Source organism: Bradysia coprophila (genome assembly GCF_014529535.1).
Source record: "Bradysia coprophila strain Holo2 chromosome X unlocalized genomic scaffold, BU_Bcop_v1 contig_173, whole genome shotgun sequence".
Taxonomy (NCBI): domain Eukaryota; kingdom Metazoa; phylum Arthropoda; class Insecta; order Diptera; family Sciaridae; genus Bradysia; species Bradysia coprophila.
Window position 1 is genome coordinate 6,292,939 of NW_023503302.1, and position 23,009 is coordinate 6,315,947.

A 23,009-nucleotide genomic window follows, 5' to 3' on the forward strand; every position below is an offset into this window, starting at 1 on the left:
TCGAGGAATACCTCCAAATAAATTTCTAAAAAATCAAAAATTAAATTTTATTTGGAGGTAACCCTCGACTCCTTTACTACTTTCCAGGGTGTCTAAAGTTCCAGCGTGCGCAATATTCTGCAATGTGTTAATATCAGATTGAAACAGTTGAAAATCGAAACAATACGCAAAAAATATAAAAAATATATTTACCTTTTGATTTAACAAACAGATTTTTTTTATAAAAGACTTTCTACCATTGTTATTATTACCTTTAGGTCAGCCATAATTTATAACGAACCAACATAAAAATTGGTTTTGTCACTAAAAAGCATAATTATTATCGTAATATATTCATATATTTATATACGATTGCTACTTAGAGTCTCGAATTTTCTATTAATTAGCCCAGGTAGTTCTTCTATAAATGTGTGTGTGTGTGTTTGTGTGTTGAACAAAAATCCAAAAGAAAATAAACAAAAACAGTACAATATCCTGAAGCTTAACTAATTTAATTACTGGCAAATCATCAAAAATTATTACACAAATTAATGCTAATTTCTCAATCACGTCAATTACGTATATTTAATGTTTTACCAAAAAAAAAAACAAGAGTTTACAAAAGAATTAAATTTTTTTTTATTATTTTAATTAAAATTGTTTTTTTTTTGTTGTTTGTGTGTGTTTTCACATAAATTTTCGTTAGCAAATAATTTTCAAATTTCTTATGTTTAATTTCTATGTTAATTGTAACCTTGCCATGTGGATATTCGATGATTTGGTTTTTTTGATCTCTCTCTGTTTTGTTGCTTTCGCATTTTTGTCTATTACGATTAGGTTACTTAATAAATTAGTTGGTTTGTTGTTGTTGTTGTTATAGGTCGCGTTTCTAGAAGATTTGCATGTAAAACTGACTCTTGATTTTGCCAAGCAAAAAAGCTTTCATTTCCATCGTTTCTTTTTTTGTAAAATAATTGAGATTCGAACTAAACATTATTTACATAGTTTTGAAAAAAAGGTCAAATTTTCACCTGAATTTAGTAAATCCAGACGATAACCGACATTGAATATATTTCCCGAATATGACTTTAAGAATGACATCGAAAACCGTTTGTTTCAACGTTCAACGTACTTCGGTCGGTGCGTTTTAATAATGTATGAGTTAAGTTACGTGGAACCTGAGTTGACCGGAGAGCACCCAAAATCAGAAAAATCCAGATCTAGTGAAACCGGAATCTAAAATTTGTCGAAATGATCAACGACACTCCTTAAATTTCAAAATAAATTGAAAAGTTGCATTGCCCATTTCAACAAATTGAAGCAGGTCTATTTAAAGAAATCGAAAAAATTCTTAAAATTTTTTTTAATTTTCGCGGAAAATTTCCCAATTCTCTCAAAGAATTTCTCAAAAGTATCTCAATCTCTGAATTGAGGATTTCATTTTCATCCGGCAGTTCAGCCTCAAATGGTTACAAACAGCTTCATTAACAAGCCTGAAAGGTTGATCTGATACATTTTTTCAGGTTGGCCGGCTCAATGATTTTGAGGTTTCGTATTATTTGTGGTCATACTGAACTTCACCTGACTCGTTCTGAACGTTACTAAAATCATTTATTTAACTTGAAGACATTTGTACCGATCAGTTGTCTGATAATCAATAAAATTCACATCGCACGCCAACTGAACTTTTCATCACTAGTTATGTAAATGATTTCTGTATGTTAATCCAGTGCCATATTTGATGAAATTAACGATTTTCGATCCCAAAAATCTAACAAGTTCGAAAAGTTTAACCTGCTCTTAGCAGAACGATGTGCTCACCTATACTAGCAGCTAAAATAAAATTCATAAAACTGCATCCAAATTTTTGTTTATTAAGTGATGTTGCCGTGGTGTTGCCTTTGGGATGCGGCTACAAGAACGTCCACAATATCGAAATCAAAAATTTGGAAGCAGGTAATTTGCAGTAATTGAATTTTGTTGATTGATTGAAATTTATGCCGAAATTTAAACGTCTAAAGGAGCTGCTTTCTCTTTGAAAGAATTTTTTTTCTTCTCTTTTTTTCGAAAACAAAATAAATTAATTTAAAATTAAATTAAAAATAATAAAAAAATCTAGGAATATGACGATAAAGTAATTTCAATAAAAAAGAAAGAAAGAAATTTTTCATTTATCTTTGTCTGTACATTCATCCGGTGGTGGAACTTCGCTCAAATGATGGCCGAATGTAATCGGGTGGGTATTGTCACCTATAAATTAATTCAAAAATTCATAATCCACACACTCTCATTATATACATCATCTGACCAATCAGTCCCAGTACTTACCATGCTTTCGAATCGTATTTTTGATCAATTCTTCCGATGGTTTCTTCAAATCATACGCCCAGCCAATCTTAGCAAATTGTTCAATCCAAAATGTTGTCACATTGAAATAGTGTCCCAATTCGGCCGCCTTGTAGTCCCATGGAAACACATGATGGTAGTTGTGCCATCCTTCACCCATAGCAACAATCGATACGTACAAATTCTGAACAGGATTGATTCGCCTGTAAAAGGACAGAAAATGAAAATGTCTCCTTTCTTCGCCCAAAGTTCAGAATCATACTTATCGTATGGCCGAGTACCCCACATATGAGCTGCACTGTTTACCAACCAGGTGAAGTTCAAATTGAAAACATAACGCAATACACATTGCGAATAGAACGACCAGAAAAATGATTCACCCCAGAAGTACATCGGCACCACCGTCGGGATGATGAAACAGAGAAGCAATTTCAACGGAATGAAGTATCTGCAAAGTTATTTCGATCAGAAATTCTGCTTTTTCCTTAACTTGTATGGGGTCACTGTACTGTACAGCTACTATTCCGGACAACTATTGTTGTTCCATTGACAAACGGTTGTTTACGAATCAAAAAACAATAGGTGTGTAATGACACATGTTCGGAAACTGGTACACTGCCCCTTATATCTCAACAGAAAGAAAAATTTACTTTTGATGGAATTGTACAACGGGATCGTTCAAAATGTCGGACATATCCAGCATACGTCCTTTTCGCACTACTTCCGGATGCTTGTTCATCATCAACCAGCCGACGTGTGCGAAAAAGAAGCCACGATTTGAATCGTGCGGATCAGCAGCAGTTTCGGAGAACTTATGATGTACCCGATGATCTCGTACCCAATCGTACAGTGTATTTTGTCCAGATAGCGAGAAGCATAACATCAGAATGACACGTAGCGGAGTTGTTGCGCTGTAAGCTCTGTGGCTCCATAGTCTGTGTGCGCCACCAGTAACACCGAATCCGCCGAGGCCACCACACAGAAAGCCTGCAAAATTGTACAATGAAAAATGTTATTAGTAAAGTGAAGATGCTTTTGCAATTGAGAGGATTTCTACTGTATTTTAGTAAAGCATTGGCATTGGCATTATATTGCAAAAAAAACATTGCGACAGTCGCAAATGGCTTAATGCCATTTGAAGAATAAAACGAAAGAAATATTTACGATTCATGGTCGATCGATAATAAAGTATTTCATTTCCAATTTTAATGAGCCGTTTTTATTAGAAAATTTATTTTTTCAATCTGCGAAATTTCGGGCAAAATTTATCTGAGTTATTCAGATGTTTGTGTCCATCGACTTCAGTCCAAATTACGTCACTGCATCTATTTTCAAATTAAATTTCGGTCTCATTTTTGAAGTCAAGGTTCAATGAATAACTTTTTTTTGGCAGAAATTAGCAACTCATTCTGAATTTGTTGTTTACATAATAACAAGTGGAGAAAACAACAAAATGCTGGCGAATTAATTTTCTGTTTCTCTATACGAATCAACCACAAACTCAAGTAGCGTTGCAGGATTTGTTTCGTTCAATATACCACTTGCATCTGTTCAAAGGAATCATTACGATTGTTTACAAATTGAGTTTTTTACTCAACAATTTTCCAGTCCTCGTGAAGTAGTCATTAGTTATATGTTAACTGAGGGGGCGTGTGCAGCACGGTTTCAGTAAAGATATGGTTTATTCAGCAGCAATTTACGTAGCAACCATTCTTTAAACAACAATTTCCTCGACATTGAGGCTCAAGATTTACAATGTTCTTCAACTCAGCAGTTACACCGAAGCCATATCTCTTTATTGTGGACTGTGGATACCGACAACGATGACAAAATTAAGCGACGATCTCTTATAAACCAAAATGTGCATTTGAATAAATGAAGTAAAAGATCTTCTGTCAGTCTGTTGATAAATAGATCAAAAGAAGTAACAGATTTGGTCTTGTTACACAGGTAAGGTCGTACATTTTTCGTAGCAAACACATAAAAGTACAATGTAAGCTTTGTTACGAGCAATCTTTCTTACAAAAATCATAGAATCAACCTTGGAACCAATCTACTCACCGTTTCCAATTCAAGTAAGTCGAATTTCAATGCGATTACACCAAGATGTTAGTAAAGGATATTCCGGTCGTCAATTCCGTGAAAAAAAAACTTCTTGCAATGCATACACTACACACATTCTCTACCCTGCACTCTGATATATTACATAGGGCGCGGTGTTAAGTTCAACGGAACTGGTTTTTAATTGCAGTGAAAGTAAATATCGTAAATCACCGGGTTTCGATTACAATGTTGGGTTGGCGTTTAGTAAATGCGGATGCACTTAAAACTTTGCGACAAACGATACATTAACTCAATTTACAATTGTTCCATTGCATATTTGCAAGTTGTAGCCACTTCAAAATGAAATGTTAAATATTCCAACCACAAATTATTAATGCAATGGCGAAAGGTTTAATTTATTTGTGAATTTGAATAATTTGCAGGTAAAAGGGAATTAAGGTGAAATGAAATATATTTAACATTGCATACCATAGATAGCATGTATACTAACAACTCACATCAATCGTTCATTCGTTTATGACTTTATATACCGATCTATTATCACTCTCATAATTAAAACATTTTTTTGTGGATAGATTTTGTTATGTAACAAAATGAGTATTACGTGTGTGCTGCTATAGTTTAGAGCGTAATAAAATCTTTTGTACACACAAAATGGACAAACAAAGACCAAACATTAGTTTTCGAATCCAAGAAAAAACAAATATCACAACTTTTGGGCGAAAGTGTTACTCGAAAACCAGTTTTCGGTTATGTCTTGCTCAAGTGTGAAAAATGTCGGTTTAATTTCTGGGGCCATACCGAAATGCTATTAGAAATCTTAACATACAACCAGCTTGAAATGTGCGTTTAAATCAAAATTATTTTCTTTCCATTAGATTTTGGGTACACCGCGTGTATGCCATCGGAACCGTTTGCATGATTAACATTATCATTGCTAACAAGGTTTGGCGTTTCTTTTTTATCGTCGTTTTCTTCAAATATACACCTCAAATCTCTACAACACTGTTGTGAAACAACGTACCAACAACGTTTATGCAACACATTTTGCTTCTAAAAATCACATGGTCCAGAGAAACGGTTTATTTGTCTTTCAATATTTGTTGATAGATTTGCGAGTACTCAACGGATCGTCATCAACCGTACGAATCTTATATTGGCTTTCTGTGCAATATTATATCCGTGTGTTCTTTCTTGAAGGTTTTTTTTTTATCAAATGTGTCAGTCATTAAGTTGCTAATATTTACCGTCCTAATAAACAGCTTATAACATTAGGAACGATAGAAACTAAAAGAACTGTAGGAACTATATAAGTATATGAACATTATAATAGCGTCCATCGTGTGCGTAGCGGCATCACGGTTTATAAGAGAGTTGTCTTTTTTGATAGACTTGTTAATAGACGAATGTGATTCGTTTTATTTGTTCATCATATTTCTGTCTGAACATCAAATTGCATAACTTAATTATAAGAACTTTGTTAACGTTCAAGCTATAAAGTTTCCATTTTGTGAATAATGGACATTGAATTGTTAATTTTATTGATATCAACTGGTTAAATGATCACATCAAACCAGAAATAGACCTTAAGTCATTGAATTAGTTCTATTGATTCATCAATGGCCGAAACACACATCGATTGATGACAATGGCCATTCAATAACCTGAACTCATCTAAATTTGGTGACATTGATATACGCACAAAATCGAACAGACGAGAACTGGAAGGAAGAAATTAAAAAATGAAACAAACAAAACGAAAAAGTGCTTCTCCAACTACCCACTGTACCATTTAGTATGCTATCAATTCATTCGGTTTACACAACGGCACACGGTGACGAATTCCACAGATAAATTAGAACTATCGAACCTTCTATTCGTCAATTCTTTACTAAACCAAGAAAGTATTGATGCTATGTTCAGAAACATGGAATGATGTAAAGTAACACATTAGAATCTCTGTTTGAGTGCGATTTATGTAAGGTTAAAGGTATAAAGTATGTATGAAGAATGACGAAAGACATCATCTACGAAATACATGCCACAAAAGGATGTTCTTTGAAATAGTAAAATTTCAATGAACTTTTGACGATTCTTATGTTTTGTGAATTGAAAAATTGGACGAATTTCTGAAGACCAAAACTTTACTTAAAAAAAATCAAAAACATTTGGCCTTGAAAATACTTTTTACATTTTAATAATTAATCTCGTATCTATAAATCCCATCCTCGATGGGGGGTGAGCACTCCATACAAAATTTTGACGCCTCGTCTGATGACAGTCCGAGGAGAAAATGTATACTTTCTTCTCTCTTATTTTGACAGAAGAGAAAATATAAATTTTATCTTATCTTGTTTTGGCAGGGAAGAAAATATATATCTTCGCCCCGAACTGTCTCCTTTGTTTTGTTTTAATAAATGGTGTTAAAAATTGATGAACTTGCTTGATGGAGAAAAGCGGTTAATCACACCTCGCACGTCGTATGAAAACGCTCAAAACGAAACATCGCTCAAAAAAGTAGGAAATTCCTACAAGTGCAAATTTTTGAGGCCAGAGGGGAGCGAGAGTCGTAAATCGCTCGAGTAAAGAAATACCTATTTTTCAATTTGGCACAACGTATTGGATAAAAAACCACTTGTTTGAGAAAACAACTGTTCGTTCATCAAGAAAACAAGAGATAAGGGAGAAAGGGCCAAAAATATTAAAAACGGGAACATGATGTATGGATGTTTACTTGTAATATTTCACAGAAGCTGGAATTATTTAGAGAATTCGTAAAAATGTCACAAAAATAAATGCATTTTGTCCATTATAAATTTCTTAGTGGTAAGTTATTCAAAGTATCGTCAAAGAAATAGCAACTTTGATTCAGTTAAATCAACCCGGGAGGGAAACTACGGGAGCAAATACTGGGACAGGTGTTTGATGGCCAAAAGAAGGAAATAGTACGACAATGGAAGTAGGTGAGATTGAGTTTGATCGAGTAGGTTCCCCCTCGAATAAACCTCCGCGAACCGACAAACGAAATGAAAAGTTAAGATAACTTAGTATAATTTCTCATCCAACCAATTCAAAGACCGAATTATAAACCTGAGTTTTAAAATTTAATAATAATTATAAGGCGATCTATAATGATGAAATGAATTTTTTTTATTGGTCGTAACCGGTTCGACAACATGATTCGGGATTCCCTTAATGAAATTTATTGGTACATTTTTTTCGTGTCCTATCTAAAAAACATTAATTTCCATTTTGGATTGAATGTAAAAATAAAGGCGGGCGAAAAAGTGGGTATTTCCGTTGTTATTGCAGATTTTTTTCGTAACTCATTTCTGTTGCAAAAATTACGCAGATTGATCCGGATTAAATATTGCAATGTCATCTCGTTCGTCATTCCAATCGACTGAAATGAGTTTTTTTTCGCTCTTCATTTACATTGATCAAAAAACCAATCTTCTAATATTTTTTTTATCTAATCGATTTTCGAATTATTTTAATAACTCAAATAAATTAGCACTCCCCACACCAAATCAAATAGCATTATGGGAACTATTTACCTCAAAGAGTGTTTGGAAAAAATTATCATAGACTTTTGGGAGTATTTACTTTTGGTGTCAAAGATTTAAAATTTATGAGATCACATTCCGTGCTTTAAATCACAACGATGAATGAAGATTTATATATGGCTCGTTGTAACGCAAATAAACCGCAAGACTTCAGACAATGTGGTACTAGACGTGTACGAGTTGTTGTTGTGTCCCAAACCAAAAATGACAAAAGTGTGACCGTGCCACCAATCGAATGTAATAAAATATCAATAAAAATTTAACAACTCGCCAAAATTGTCATGTGGAGAAAACTATTAATCACTTGCTCGCGTATCAACAGATAAAAAAAACAATTATGGGATGCATGATATATGAGAAGAGGAGATTTACATAAAATTTTAATTGATGTGACAATGTAGGATGGTTGATATCAACCAACTAAATCCATCTCTTTGTTATTAGGTGTTCAAGTATTGTTGATTAACATGACATCACAACACATTTCGAATTAATAATCTTTCAGAAACTGTTATCGACAAAGACGACAAAAATGAAAGATGAGCTCTTGCGCATAGTGAAACTAATGAAGTAACAGATTTTGTATCAAACCCTAGACGCTGCATTAAACAAAAGAAGTAGCAGATGTGACGACTGTAACTGCCTTTCACACAGCGACGTAAGTGTCGAATTTTCTTTGTTCTAAATGCATTTTTTGAAAGAGAACGAAAGAAATTCCATACGCACGTCGCTGTTCTATGGTAAAGTGTAAGTAGTCAGTGTTTGAATAGGTTTAGTCTATTATAACACACGGACATTTGGTCATTTTCCTAGGCCGTACAGATTTAATAGGTGCAATAGTACTTTTCCTAACACTAGGAACAACGTTTTGTTTGTAGTGTGCCGGAAATGAGCGACGAAGTCGCGATATTTTAACACGAGACAAACAAAACTCTTTGTTTGAGGCTCAAAATAGTTTTAGAACAAAACCTGTAATATAAAAGGGGCCTCGTGATTATTTTGGGAAGTGCGCCAAAGATCTGGTGAAAGCAGTGCACAACACGTTGCATATTTTTGATAACGCTCTCTTCAAAAGGTTACTCTATGAAATAAACACATCGGTGGAATCAATGGAAGTTTCGAGAATTACCAAAACAAAAAAAAAACATAAATTGCGGAAAGATAAAACAAATTTGATCGCAGATGTGTTTACTCACTGAATTCTTTTCCTTCTTTTGAATAAATTTTGTTTATAGAACGATTTATCTGAGCTCTCGGGGTAGCTTCCTAAATATCCATTCCTTGAAATGGATACACTTAAACAAAAGGATTGTTTTATTCGAAAAAGGCAAAAATATCGGAGTAATTAAAAGTGAAAAACAAAAGGTGCAATGGGTGCCGACACCACCAAAACTTTTCCACTCAAAATTCTTCCATTCCATTGATTACCTATGCTATTATGTTAGTAAGTTATGCTGCTATCAAACGCAAAATTTTCCCACCCATTTCTCACCATTCTAAAGTTAATTTTAAAAATAAATTCGAAACCTTGTTCGCAGAGCGACAACGTCCATTTTAAAATTAGATTTTGTTGAATTAAACAATTAACGTTAACAATATTTCTTCTATATGATTGCATTCTAAAAGTAGAATTTATTGCCGAAAGAAGATAAACTAAACTGTTATCATTAAAAAGATTTTTTTTTTCTTGAGGAACTACAGTGGTCACTTTAAGACCATGAACCAATGATCTAATAAAAGACACATCATAGTTCATAACAATAGACTCATTAGTACGCACGTACACACACTCATTAAGTATATATAACATACAATAACCAGCAATATATCACGCGGGTAAGATGATTGGTTGCCTCCGAACCAGAAACCATTCATTCGGCAATAATTTTTGATTCATAAATTTTAACAAATTCCAACTTGACGATACATCGTCACGGCGAAAATATTTCCACTTGTATGTCATTTCTTGGTATTATCAGTAATTAGAAAAATATATTTACGTTTATACAAGGTGATCGACGAGGCGTATAAAATGTTTATTACAATATTGAATAAATTATATCGACAATGTTCTCAGCCGGACACTGATGGTTTATTGTTTAGAAAACGGTCGGATTTTTTTTATTATCGCAAATATTTGAAAATTGACACGTTGCCATTAAAAACTTTTTGGAAAACAAATATTTGAGAAGAATTTTTGTGTTTAAAAATCAATTTAAATTTGAATTGAATTCAGTGCAATTCATAAAAGATATGAAATAAGGAAGGTACATACGCACGTTGTGCACGTCATAAGAGCAACGAAAAAAAATGTTTGACTCATAAATAACAATAAAAATGACTTGAAAGAAGTAACCAAGAATGAGAAGAAGAGAAAAATTTCGAGAAAAAAAAATTTAATGAAGAAATAATCTAACGGATTTGCCAAAGAGATTTACCAAAGAGAATTAAAACTTATCGAAGACGGTTCACGCGTCATCATCAAAGCAAATAAAAATTATTTAAATTAATAAAAAATCGAAGAAATAAAAGCAAAATAGAAACAAAACAAAAGATGTGACTTACCCCAGATGTATGTCAGTATATTCGTTGGTATATATCTCCAATGTAGAAACGAATACACAAACATGGTATGAATGACAACAATTCCAATGATATTATCCCACTTCAGTTTAGCATTCACTTTAATAAATCCAAAATATGTGTATCCTTCACTGCTGTCCTTTCTATCAGCCACTTCACCATTTCCAACTTTATTTTCATTATTATCACAAATTTTACTATCACCTATACTATCGTCCACATCGTCTCTATCCCGTATACAAATCTTATTGGGACTACTATTATCACTATTGGTCGCATCCACTATTCCATTGGTCATTGACTGGTCCATATAATCTTTCATTGTTGGTTTCACGTTGTTGTTTATATTGTCATACACTAATTGTGTAGTGGTTGTCACATGACCCATATTGATTGACGGATGATCAACTGTATTAGCGGTGCTCCTATTTTGATGTAAATAGAAAAACAATTTGACTTCGCTTAGACGCTCTTTCTTACACGATCAAACAAAATTCACTGTCTAATCCACAATAAGTTCATCTTTCGAAAATAAGTTTCGAGTCGTGCCTTCGAAACAATTTAAATCGAAAATGGTTGCTGGGTAGGGATAAATAGACAAAAATTTAATTTGGAGCCGAATATTAAACTTGATTTGCTTTTTTTCTGTTCGTTATGTCGAATTTACCGAAACCTATTAGATCAACGTCGTGTTGGTTTGTACATTTGAAATTAATGATCGCAAATTTGAAACTAAAGTTTGAAAATTTTTGTTAGTCTCTTATATACGTTCGGTATCTCCCTCCACACGAAAAAAAAATTTATGAACAAATTTACAGAAGAAGCTACGAGAGAAAAAGCGCTTAAGTTATGATCGGTCAAATATACACAGGTAATAATACGATAGGTCGTCGATGTAAGCATCGCAATTTGGATTTTTTTATCTTAAATTATAATAAGTTTTATTATAACCTGATGTACCTGATGCAGGTGCTAAAAAAGTCTTATGTCTTCGAATTATGTTCATTAGATGAATTTCAATTTGAAATTTCTGTTTGTTATTTTTTGCTGTAATTACCCAGCCAGAAATAAATTTTATCAATGAAAAAAATGTCCAGGCCACTGGTCGATTATTATCATTGGGTTTTTTGTATAACATTTATAGCACTAGACAACAAATTAAAAATGTTTTGTGATGTTCGGACTGAGTGTCATGAGTATGAAATTCAAATTGGTTACATCACAGGTTACCAATGTAGCTAACAAGGTCGGTGCAGTTATGTGCTCAAAATACATGGGACTACATCGCTCATTGTTAGATAAATTCCAATATTAATGATAGATCTATAAAAGCCCTGACTTCTCGAAAATAGGCTCTGCACTGATGTGTGTTCATACCTGTTTGCTTTCCTTCGATATTACACTAAGAGGTTTTCGGGAAACCACAGGATATGATTATGAACTCAAAGTACACCCGACTGACTTACTTTCATCTACAATCATCCGATCCCATTACATTTTCCTATTCTTTTTCCTACCACTGCATCCAGCGGACCAACAGAGCTGTGTTCCATACTCCGAACAAAACAGTTGTTGCAAGTGATTTGTGAATTTGTTGTTTTCACATCACGCTAAGACTAACGCATAAAGTAAAATAAGAGTCGGCTGGTTAATAATTGCAATTAACGTGACGAAAAACACATCAATCACTTCACCTTCAAATTATTATTTTTTACCTTTAGTCACAAGGAAAACATTTCTCTGATCAATTCGTATTTATAGCTGGGAGAGACGATATTCAAAACAAATAAAAAGAATTACTCAACTACAGTACTACACCTTCTTTGTGTTTTGTCTCAAAACTAGTCACGATGATAATGAGAACTTCATTGATTTTATTAAATTTTTATCGAAACAACACCAACAACAAGTTCAGAGGTCGATGATGTAATGGGTTTGTCAAGCGATTTGACTTTTAATTGATCTGCATCCGAAGTTAATTTGCAATTCAAAACCACTTTACAAGAATGTGAGACATTGGTCGTGGACATTATAATGCAGTAATAAGTATTATGTTTTATAGACGTAGGATTCGGAGATGAATTCGTTTTGAATAAATTATTTCCTTGCTATCAGAATTGTTAAGCGAATAAAATGCTGGAAACTCTGAAAAAGAATAGTTTCTCCAGGAAATGTTCCTAAGCAATGACAGATTTTTGTGATGGATTGGCTTAAGAACTCATGATGATTTTGTGCTTGAATGTATAATGTAATAGAATGTAAAAGCATAATCAACGGTGCGTGGTGAGGTATTTCATCGCTGTACGCATAGGAAACATTAAAATTTCGGAATCTAGTTTTACTCCTAAGTTATTTGTATAAATATAGTACTGTCCTACTAGGATATTTGCTGTGACGTGACATGTCACCGACGAAGGCGAATTCTATATTCCATAAGTCGGAACTACAAATTTCCCATCAAAATAGTACAAAACTTAGCTTGACCTTGACAGAAAAAATCGTTTGACAGGATTTTAAAATTTTACTGTTGTGTGAATAGCTTTTCAATCGTTTTGCTGAATGGACAGTACAAATAATATAAACTCCGACGAACACCGTCTTAGGTAAGTGTCTTTCTCATCTATGTCAAAAGTATTCGGGGACCGTTTTAACATCAAAACTTTATAACAACCAGACTTAAAAGATCTAATAAAACTTTCGCGATTGCCTCATGTTCTTAACAAAGTTCTTTTTTATTTCTCATCGAAACGAGCCACTAAATATTTGCATTGCTTATTAGTTTATTGTCGAAGATAGACAGACTCAGATAAATGTTTTTAAAAAAAAAATCAAAAAATAAAAATAAAATAAATTCGACGGCATCGAATGTTTGTTTGGGTGTGTTACAATGTTGCAATAATGTTAAGAGAATATTGTTGTTTCATTTTAGGAACAGATTTTTTCATCTTTAGAAGAAATTATAGCAAAAATTTTCCGTCCAATTGCGATCGAAAGACTTTTCGTCTTCGACTTGTAAAAACGTGACGGTCAATTTTCAGTTGAACGCTCTCAATTGTGTACTTAACAGATCTGTTTTTTGTACACATTTAAGTAATGAAAAAGTCAATAGCCAATTTTCTGATTTTTTTTTTACAAATAATCACAAGGCTAGTGAAAACAGAAAATTTATTCCAAATCACTAACCAAATTTGCTCAAATTAACTGTGAAAAATATAATGTTAAATAGACTGATCGCCATTACTTGCCATGGGATAGGTGTCACCTGGCATGGAGATGAATAGCCTAGGAAATTAACAACAAAGAAATCCACTCGATTATTCAATGTATAATCTCAGCAGACAACAAATATTATTTTAACAACAATATTATTGCTCCGAGTTATACAACACAATCAAACATAATAAAGAATTTACACTTGGAACATCCGAAAATGTGAACATTACAGGCGGGAAATGATTACAAAATCTTTAGCTTACGTGTTACATTTTAAATCAAGGGCTTTCCTCATAAAGCAATCAATGAAAATTAGCTCATAACACCAAACATTGCCAATGTTATTGAAACAAAACAAAAAAATTAAAAAATATTTTTAACGCAGTTTTAGCGACTGGGCGTTTTTTTTGCAACGTATGTACATTCCAGTACCACAAAATTATTTTGAGATTTTTTTAAACAATAAAAGTTGGCTGAATTTCAAAACCAAACGGGTTCGCAGGGAGACCCTCCCAATACGGGCATGCTGCCTGACTTATACCCAGTATGATACTGTAAAACTTAATTATGATAATTGACTCGTCACTGAGACGAGTTTTATTTTAGGGATTGTCCATAAATTACGAACTGGTTTTTGATAGGGGACGATAAGAGCCAGGTTAAAATGATCGTATAATTTTAGCACTAGAAAATCTAAAAAAAATCGTTGATCTTAGAAATCTTTTCCTTTGACACAAAATTGAGGCATCGTAACAGTAAGGGTAAAAGTATGAGAGCGCCTCGACCACCTTTTGCTAATTCAATCAATTCATTTTTTTTCACAAACGTTATCCACATTTTCCTACCTACATGTGACAAGCCACATTAGCAAATTATAAGAAGAAAATTTTAATTTATTTAACTGCGTTTCGAAAAGTTTTCCCGATTATTTCTGTTTTGAACTATCAAAAAGCTTCTATTAACATCACCAGCCTATTTGAGGCAGATCGAAATCAATGAATTTTTATTTTTCTTATAATTCGCTAATATGACATGGTATACTTAAAGTTTTACTAACTACATAGAATTTAGAACCGTTCTCATGTAGACTATACATTGTAGAGATGCATCTCAAGAAAAATTGAATTTGCAATGTTGGAAATTATAATTGCTTTTCTATATTCCCTGCTGAATTAATCTTATTCGACAAAGAAAATGTATTCGACCACAAGTGTTTTTGTAATTTCAAAAATGCTTCATTGCGAATCTACCACCTACATTCGGAAGCCAATGGAACCCAAGTACTCTGAAAGTGAAGTGCGTTTTATGTATCATCAACCCAAATACTCACAGAACAGTATAAGTCTGTTTTTTGGAACCAACTCTCTATATGCTGCTATTGGTCAAACTGAACCAAGCGAAAAGCCTAACGTTGATAACATTATCATTGATAACATTGTCCCATCAAAGATCAAAATAATTTATCGAATCGCGATCTCATGAACAACGACATTGGCTTCAAGAATGTAAATAAAGCATCGACAAAAACAGTTGATTTTGGTTACGGAAATGCTTTTTAGATTTTACCATAATCTCTTGAGATGCTAACTCGAGAAAATGTTTGGAGATGAGTTTGTCGTAGCTTTCTTTAAATATTATATCGACACTTTTGCTAATTTATGTGTGCATGAGTGGAAAATGTATGTAAAATACAAAATTAATAAGCATCCAATGAACTTGGAACATCTAACAACTACGGCCCATCTTTTTGCAACCCTGAAGACTTTTTTTAAATTGTTTTTTGGCTAAGTATACAGTCAATCGTTGTTTTTAGCCTCTATGTCATCTTACTCTGGCTGGTGAAAGACAATTTTGCATTTTCAGTAGCCGATAAAATTCTAAAAACCAGCATTTCGTACAAGTCTAAAAATGATTGACGACGCATAAAAGTCAATCGAAATTTTAAAAATAATTTCTATTTTTGAAAACGGTCACCGCATTATATTTTAAACAAATAAATATTTATTTTTCGAAGCAACTGTACACTGTACAATATTCATTATATATTTTCACCTGAACATGATGTGGTATAAATCAGTCGCTTATCAGGTGACCAATTTAAATCACATTAAGAAAATAAAATCGACAAACGCACTACGTGATATAAATATTGTTCGCCAATGATCCGAATGGCATGTCTTTTCGACTTGCTGTGTGTTTACTTATTAGGGGTCAAATAAAATTTTAATTTAAGAAACTTGTTGGATGACGAAGACAACATTCGATCGACGTCAACAAAGTTATTTTATTTTCAAATATTTCGTGTTGGCCATGGGGGCTGTTCACATATTACGTCACGCTATTTTACGGAATTTTTGATACCCCCTCCACCTCGTCACGTAAAAAGGGTTAAATTTGATCCAAATTTGTTAGAGCTGTCACGTTTTGATGTACCCCCCTTCCAGCGTGACGTAATATGTGAACAGTCCCATGAGTGTGTCTCGTATTACAATTTTGTTACCTTGCTGTACGTATGTATATAATCTATCGCAGAACAAATTTTTTTTTGGTAAAACCACAATATGAACGTTTACTGCAAATGATATAGAACCGAAATTCGATCGAATCGAAGAAAAAACAAGGTCACTTACAAATTCTGTTTAGCCAACAAGTCGAATTTAAAAGTGGAGTAAAAATATGATTAGGTAACATCAAAATAAAACAAAACAAAGCAAAAAAAATTGAAATTAAGTTCTTTCCTGATATTAAAATTGGATTGTGTAATTTTTGTATGTCTACGATATGTATGCAATGAATGTCAATTGGTTTGGATTTTTTTTTTATTTTGTAAATAAATTTTCATTTTGTCAAAACAAGGATGACTCGAAATTTCTACGCGTGTTGAACCAATTCGAATTTTTATTGGTAAACCATTCACTGGATGTTAAATGTTGAAAATTGAGTTTGGTAGTAACACTGAAATCGTTACTGGAAGTAATTTGCAGCTATAGTTTTGTCGATGGGCATTTATTTTAATAATAAATCTAACTATCAATAAACGTTCACATAAATTTAGATATTACTGGGACGACGCGAATTGATAAAATCACTGGAAACTGAATAACATATTACGATTATCGTAAATGAGGGACTTCAGACACTGATTCATAGGGAAATCTGTGTGAACACTAAATCTATTACTACATTTATTTAACATAATTTTCATTGTCTGATTAAAAATCTTTTACTTCATTAGTTTGAACAGACATTTTGCTGTTAAACTCTAATTCAAATTCAGACTCTTGCCAAAGCACCTTACCAGTATAGCAATACTATCGATGCAATAGAATATTTTGTGTTAAAATGAAATACTACTCTAGTTGATACCATTTATACCAATCAATAAAGGGACTGAGGCGATATAATGTAAGTTTATCTGATGTTGCTGATGTTCGGTTGTCTTGGAATATTTACCTCTACCACTTAGTTGTTTGTCACTCAAATGGTGCATTAAAATCCGAACACAAATAGTTAAAACGCTAGGACGTCTTAAGTAGGCAACAACAACCAACATAATTAGGTTCCAAACAAATATTTTTTTAATTTTTCTTCGGTGCAAAACATTATTATAAGATACTTTGCTTCGTATAATATGCCAAAAAAATGTTTAATTTTTTTTATAGAACACTTTGAACACGCAAAAAATCATGAAAATTCGAATCGGAATACACTCCGGAGTGTATTTCGTTTCGTCAATTCGTTTTTTTCGTTATTTTTTGGGTTTTCAAAATGGCTTATAAAAAAAAGTAAACATTTTTTTGGCATATAATACGAAGCAAAGTATCTTATAATAATGTTCTGCATCGATGAAAAATAAAAAAAAAATTTGTTTGGAACCTAGTTGTAAAACAAGAGTTATTTATTGGAAATTTTACTAACGACTCCCGATTTGTGCATAAGTATTTGAAGATCATTTAGAAATCTTTTGTGACCGTAGGCATTTCTTTTTATTGATTGAAAGTTAATACAGACGTAGTCAGCACTATATTCCCTTCAGTGATTTGATAGAATATGTTGAAACAAACCATCTTCAATAAATCTATTCTCCTGCCGGGTTAGAGTGCGCGTTCCTTTATTATAATGCGAATAAAAGTATTCCAACACTGAAGGAATTTCATGGAAATCTTATTCGGTACAGTTAAAAAGGGACCAAGGGTCAAGTCTTTTCTTATCAGATTAATCTCTGTGTTTTGTCTTGATACAGATCATCTTCAAGGTCGTTTGAAATGTCATCCACGTTAAAAATAATGTCATTTGAACGAAATATTTTGAACCGACGCTTATTGCTCGTTCTTTTTTTTACACAGGATTTTAAATTTAGTATTCAAATGGCAGCTCTTCTTTGACACAAAAGTTTGAGTTAAATGAAACACAACGAAATTAATCTGAGGTTACGTTTAAAAGTACCGTAATTTGAAGATGATCTATAGGTATTTTAAATTCACCAACTGACGAGTTCTAAGAAGTCATCTGGAAATTTTGTTATGAAACGGAAATTTTTAGTTTTTCTGTTCTTCAAATTTTTTTCGGACTGTGACCGACATATATCTGAGACAACGAAAAAATAATAATTTCGGGATTTTTCAATACATACTCAATTGTACTGAATGACTGTTTAATTATTATATAAATTTGAAGATAATGGAGCCATGCATAGCACTGCCACTAGCATTAACAGAGACAATATTCGGATGCTGACTAAATCACAGTAGGCTTTATGCTTCTTTTGTAAAGATGACTTGTTTTCGCTATAAGCTTCCCATTTTGTCGCTTGTTAATTCATTGTTAATGCTAGGTGCAATGCTATGATAAAATGAAAGATTTGCAATAGAATAAAATGTGGCGAAGTGCACTCTTTTGGATAATTTAAATGGAAGGGTAAATGACACCTTAATGTCGAGTAATTACGAATTAAATGTGGATTAACGAAGTAAATGTCAATGGAAAAATGTGGGTAAATAACTAGTAAATAAGGGTAAATCAGGTACCTACTGTCACTCGATTTCGGGCAGTGCAGTAGTCGGTTTTTTTAGTAAAATATTTATTAAGGTTTGATTGTCGGTGATTATTACCACGGTGGAATTAGATGAAGCACTGGCGTATTTCAACCAACAAAAAAAGATAGAGAGAGATAGAGAGTAACAAAAGACGAATATGGACGTGAATAAGAGTTTACATTAATTGAGATAGAGAAATCAGTCAAATTTTACCTACAATTTGTTAAGATGGAACAAAAAAACCCAGATTAATTACAATAATATTCTGCTTCTGCGTTTTATGAAGGATTTTTTGTTTCTTTAATTGGTTATTACCATTTTTTATCTAAGTTTCAAATACCTCGTTCAAAACTCACTTATAATTTGCGATGAATAAATTATTTGATTCAGACGGGATTGGAACGAGTATAAGATTTTGTACATCAAGAAGACGAACGAAAAAAACGACACTAGGCAAATAACAACATCTGATAAAAGGTGCGGACTCGGACTGTATGTTTGATCAAAGCACGTTAATAGAAATTTAGCTATTCAACAATGAACGTAATTATTCCTACATTAGCAAACAATCTTAAAAATAAAATTTCAAACATTTACCTTAGACTTGTGGTATCCATGACTGGTGTTGGTACACTTAATATGAATTTTATGAATTTTATAAATTTCAGTAAATGAACAAGACAAAAAAACCCAAAATATAATTTTACAGATTTTTCAAATGATGTGTAACAATAATTACAAAACTGGTTCCGACGACACAGCCTAATGTGGTCGAATGTTTCACTTGAAAAAATTACTAATTATTACAATTCATAAACACAACACAATTTTCGTTCTAAGGCAAAATCATAATAAAATTTCTTCTTTTCGTGTTAAATGTTTTAACATATCCACAGTCTTTTGAAGTCCGTATCCAATGTGCAACTAAAATAGAATTCATAAAAAGAGAACCAATGTGTTGTACACCTATATGTTTCGGCGACAATTTATGGGTCAGCAAAAAAATGCTATAGTTAACGTATTGAATAATGTTATGGATGTTTTTTTTAAAATAAAATTTATGTTATTGTTTAAAAACCGAACCACCAAAGAAAATAATTCATTTTTATTGAGTTTAAAAACACTGTACACTCTCTGTTTCACTACAACGTAAACGCTTTGAATGATAACAAATGAATTTTTGAGTAGGTTCAATGCGTTTTGAAAAGCTTTTGGCACAAAGATAACTTTGAAAATTTAACATTTGAAGTTTTCCCTCATTGTCAAATTTAAATTAAAATATTTTAAGAAGGAAAAGTTGGTAAAAAAGAATGAAAAAATGAAGAAAGTCATTACATAGCGTTTCGATGCAGAGAAAAAGGATCATTGTCCTCTGGTTGGTTCGAGAATGTAAAAGAAAAAAAAAACGGAAAAAACTTCCAGAAATAAGAGGAATCACAGTGAAAAACCAGTTTATTGTCAAGATTTTTACAGTTTTTACAAAAATAATCGGTACGTTGTGCAGTTAATCAATGTCAAGATGTTTAATGAACTGTATTTTCGGTCTATATAATTTGCATAGACAAAAACAGTGATTTGCAAGCTGAGACCTAATATAGTTATTTACGCAAAAAAAATTGCCAAATAAGCTTGATTTTATCATGAAATTGTCAAACGAGACGAAGCATTTATCCATGGGGGTGTTTGTTGTTACTTATGCCATTTAATTAAAGTGTCATTTGAATTTAAAGCAGTCTCATATGAGAAATACAGTAAAATTAGCCAATACAGAAAGTTAGTAAATTTTCCGATTAATCTCCGCTCAAGTTCATTTTTGGCTTAAAAAAACGTTTTTCAATGCGGATTTATAAAATGTTAGTGGAAAAACAGCTCAATCATCACTACTCTAATTCAAAGTGAGCCAAGGATTTTGTCATAGAATCCCAACCCAATGAAATATGGTCTGTGGACATTTTTAATTGAGACTGTTATGAAACAGTATGTAGAACAAGTCTCCTATCTGATGTGAGCCCTTTCATAAGTATTTTTCAGGCGTTACAGAGCCTTTAATTTAAGTTCAACTCGCATAAGACATCCGAGAAGCCTCAATGAGAAAATAATGGCATATCGTATAGTGTCACACACTCACACTCCCACACAAAGTTCAATGTCACAAAATTTTCATTTCATACGAAGACAGATTTGTACTTTGTTGCCAGAATGTCGTGCCACAACAAAAAACCACATTGTTACATTGACTTCAGAGCAGAGACTAAGTTATAAAATGATACGTTCGATATGACGAACACAATGTTCACAAAGCAAAATCTTTTCGGGACAGAACTTATTCTTTGAAAAAAATTTATCATCACACGAAATGGAATATTAAAAAATAAAAAAAAGTTTATTTCTTTATTCGTTTTTTAAATTATCGATGCAAAATAAACGCATAAACCAAGTCACAGAAAGTGAATTTTAGCGAATACTAACAGAAGAATGCGGAATTTTTAAATAAACAAAATTTTTATTTTATTTTGTAAATTTAAGCTTTCTAACTACAGCGAATATGATACGATTTATTGGACTAAATTCAGTTACTAAAATTAGTTGTAATAAAAATGTCACTTCAACCCCACCAAACATAGGTGAAGATAAAAAAAATGATTTAATTAAGCTAATTACAAGATTCAATTTAAAAACAAAATTATGAGATTATTGCCAAGGACTTCCACTAAAAAATGGTCACATTTGTTGAATCAATCACACATGAGTGATCGTAGTGACAACCAAGGTAAAGATAATGTGGAGGTAATGTCATTTATAACAGAATCAGATGTGCGGTGGCACGAAAATTCGATACAAATGCCATCTCCTCCTTTCGTTAAAAACAAATGATTTGATAGAAAGTCGGGCAATCTGTTGTCATACAGCAAAATAGTAAGACTTACCAAAAAAGTACCAAAAAGTGTGAGAGACAAAATTGAATTTTTAAAATTTTTGCTTTGTTTACTTGACAGCTTGCTCTCTCACGGAGTACTTTTTGTTGAATCGAAATCATACTTAAATCATTCAGTGAACGACATCTCAAATGTCTGACTGTCAAATTTTTCTGAGAATTTTATTGTGTCATTGCAAATTCACAATGACATTCTCTGAAAAAAATGACAGTGAGACATTTGAGATCAGCTGTTGCTGATTCTGCACAAGCTTTACATTTGATAATTGTATATAGAAATTTCTAAATGATTTTAGGAAGAATTTTTATTTATTGGTGGGATGCGGTTATATTTGGATCTCCAATTGACGACGTGAACCAAAGTATTAAATAGTATCCAAAATTTTCGAATCTTTCGAAAGCCTAACGGTTTAATCCAGGATTTTTCTCTGTGCAGTAAAACGAAGAATTCATAAAAATTGCTGACTATTTTTAACACCAACTTATCGTTATTGATTTTTGCATTGATTCGACCTAATTGAATTATTGACAGAGCGGTAACGATTTCTTAAAAAAAAAGTGCGAACAAATTTACGATTAACCCAATCCATCAACACATTCGGTGTTATTCAACGATTTTCTCTTCAACCAAGTTTTCTTACCACAAAGTGTTTTCAACCGCAAGCCCAAACACAACAATATTCAGTTTTACAAACTCTTATGAATGACGTGATGATGATGATGATGATGGAATTTGCATTGTCATGTTTCGAAAAGTATTATGCGCATGTAAGATGTGTGTTGTCGATGCGGTTCATTATTTGGTTTGTTAATAATTACATATTACAGAGTAATGGGTCAATATTTGGTTCTGAGGTTTTACATAAAAATGAATCTCTGTGTGTTACTCGGCTCAACGTTTAATTAACTCGGTTTAATTGACTTCGCACAAATTATTAACCTTTTTACAACTTTTTTTTATATAACGATTCTTTTGCGAAGGGAAATGAGGTGGTTGATAAATTGCAAATCATAACTCAAATTACAGGCCAGTTTAATTTATTTCATTAATTCAACTCACGAGACGATGCAAATATTGAAACTCCGAACAGCGCAAGTCTTGTAACCTTTCCTAATTCTGTCAGACGTTAACATTGAAAAAAATAATCTTTTCGGCATTACTTATGGAGCTTAAACAAAGGTATGGCTGTCATTAAGAGCACTTCTCTTGCAGTTTACCAAGTCATCTGTTATCGATAGGGACTTCAAAGGTAATTAACATGTTGACACTAATGAACTAACAGTTTC

At 32.6% G+C, this 23,009-nt stretch overlaps 1 protein-coding gene across 1 annotated transcript; it reads right to left on the bottom strand.

The window, feature by feature from the left end:
• Window positions 1–169: 169 nt before the first annotated feature.
• LOC119068350 (stearoyl-CoA desaturase 5-like) lies at window positions 170–19,708 on the bottom strand. Its single transcript, XM_037171914.1, has 6 exons — window positions 19,385–19,708; window positions 10,521–10,963; window positions 2,976–3,312; window positions 2,588–2,773; window positions 2,308–2,528; window positions 170–2,229 (listed from the first exon to the last, which is right to left on the bottom strand). Exons 1-6 carry the CDS (start codon window positions 19,402–19,404, stop codon window positions 2,147–2,149), a joined length of 1,290 nt encoding a protein of 429 aa, XP_037027809.1. The 5' UTR covers window positions 19,405–19,708; the 3' UTR covers window positions 170–2,146.
• Between the last annotated feature and the right edge of the window lie 3,301 nt (window positions 19,709–23,009).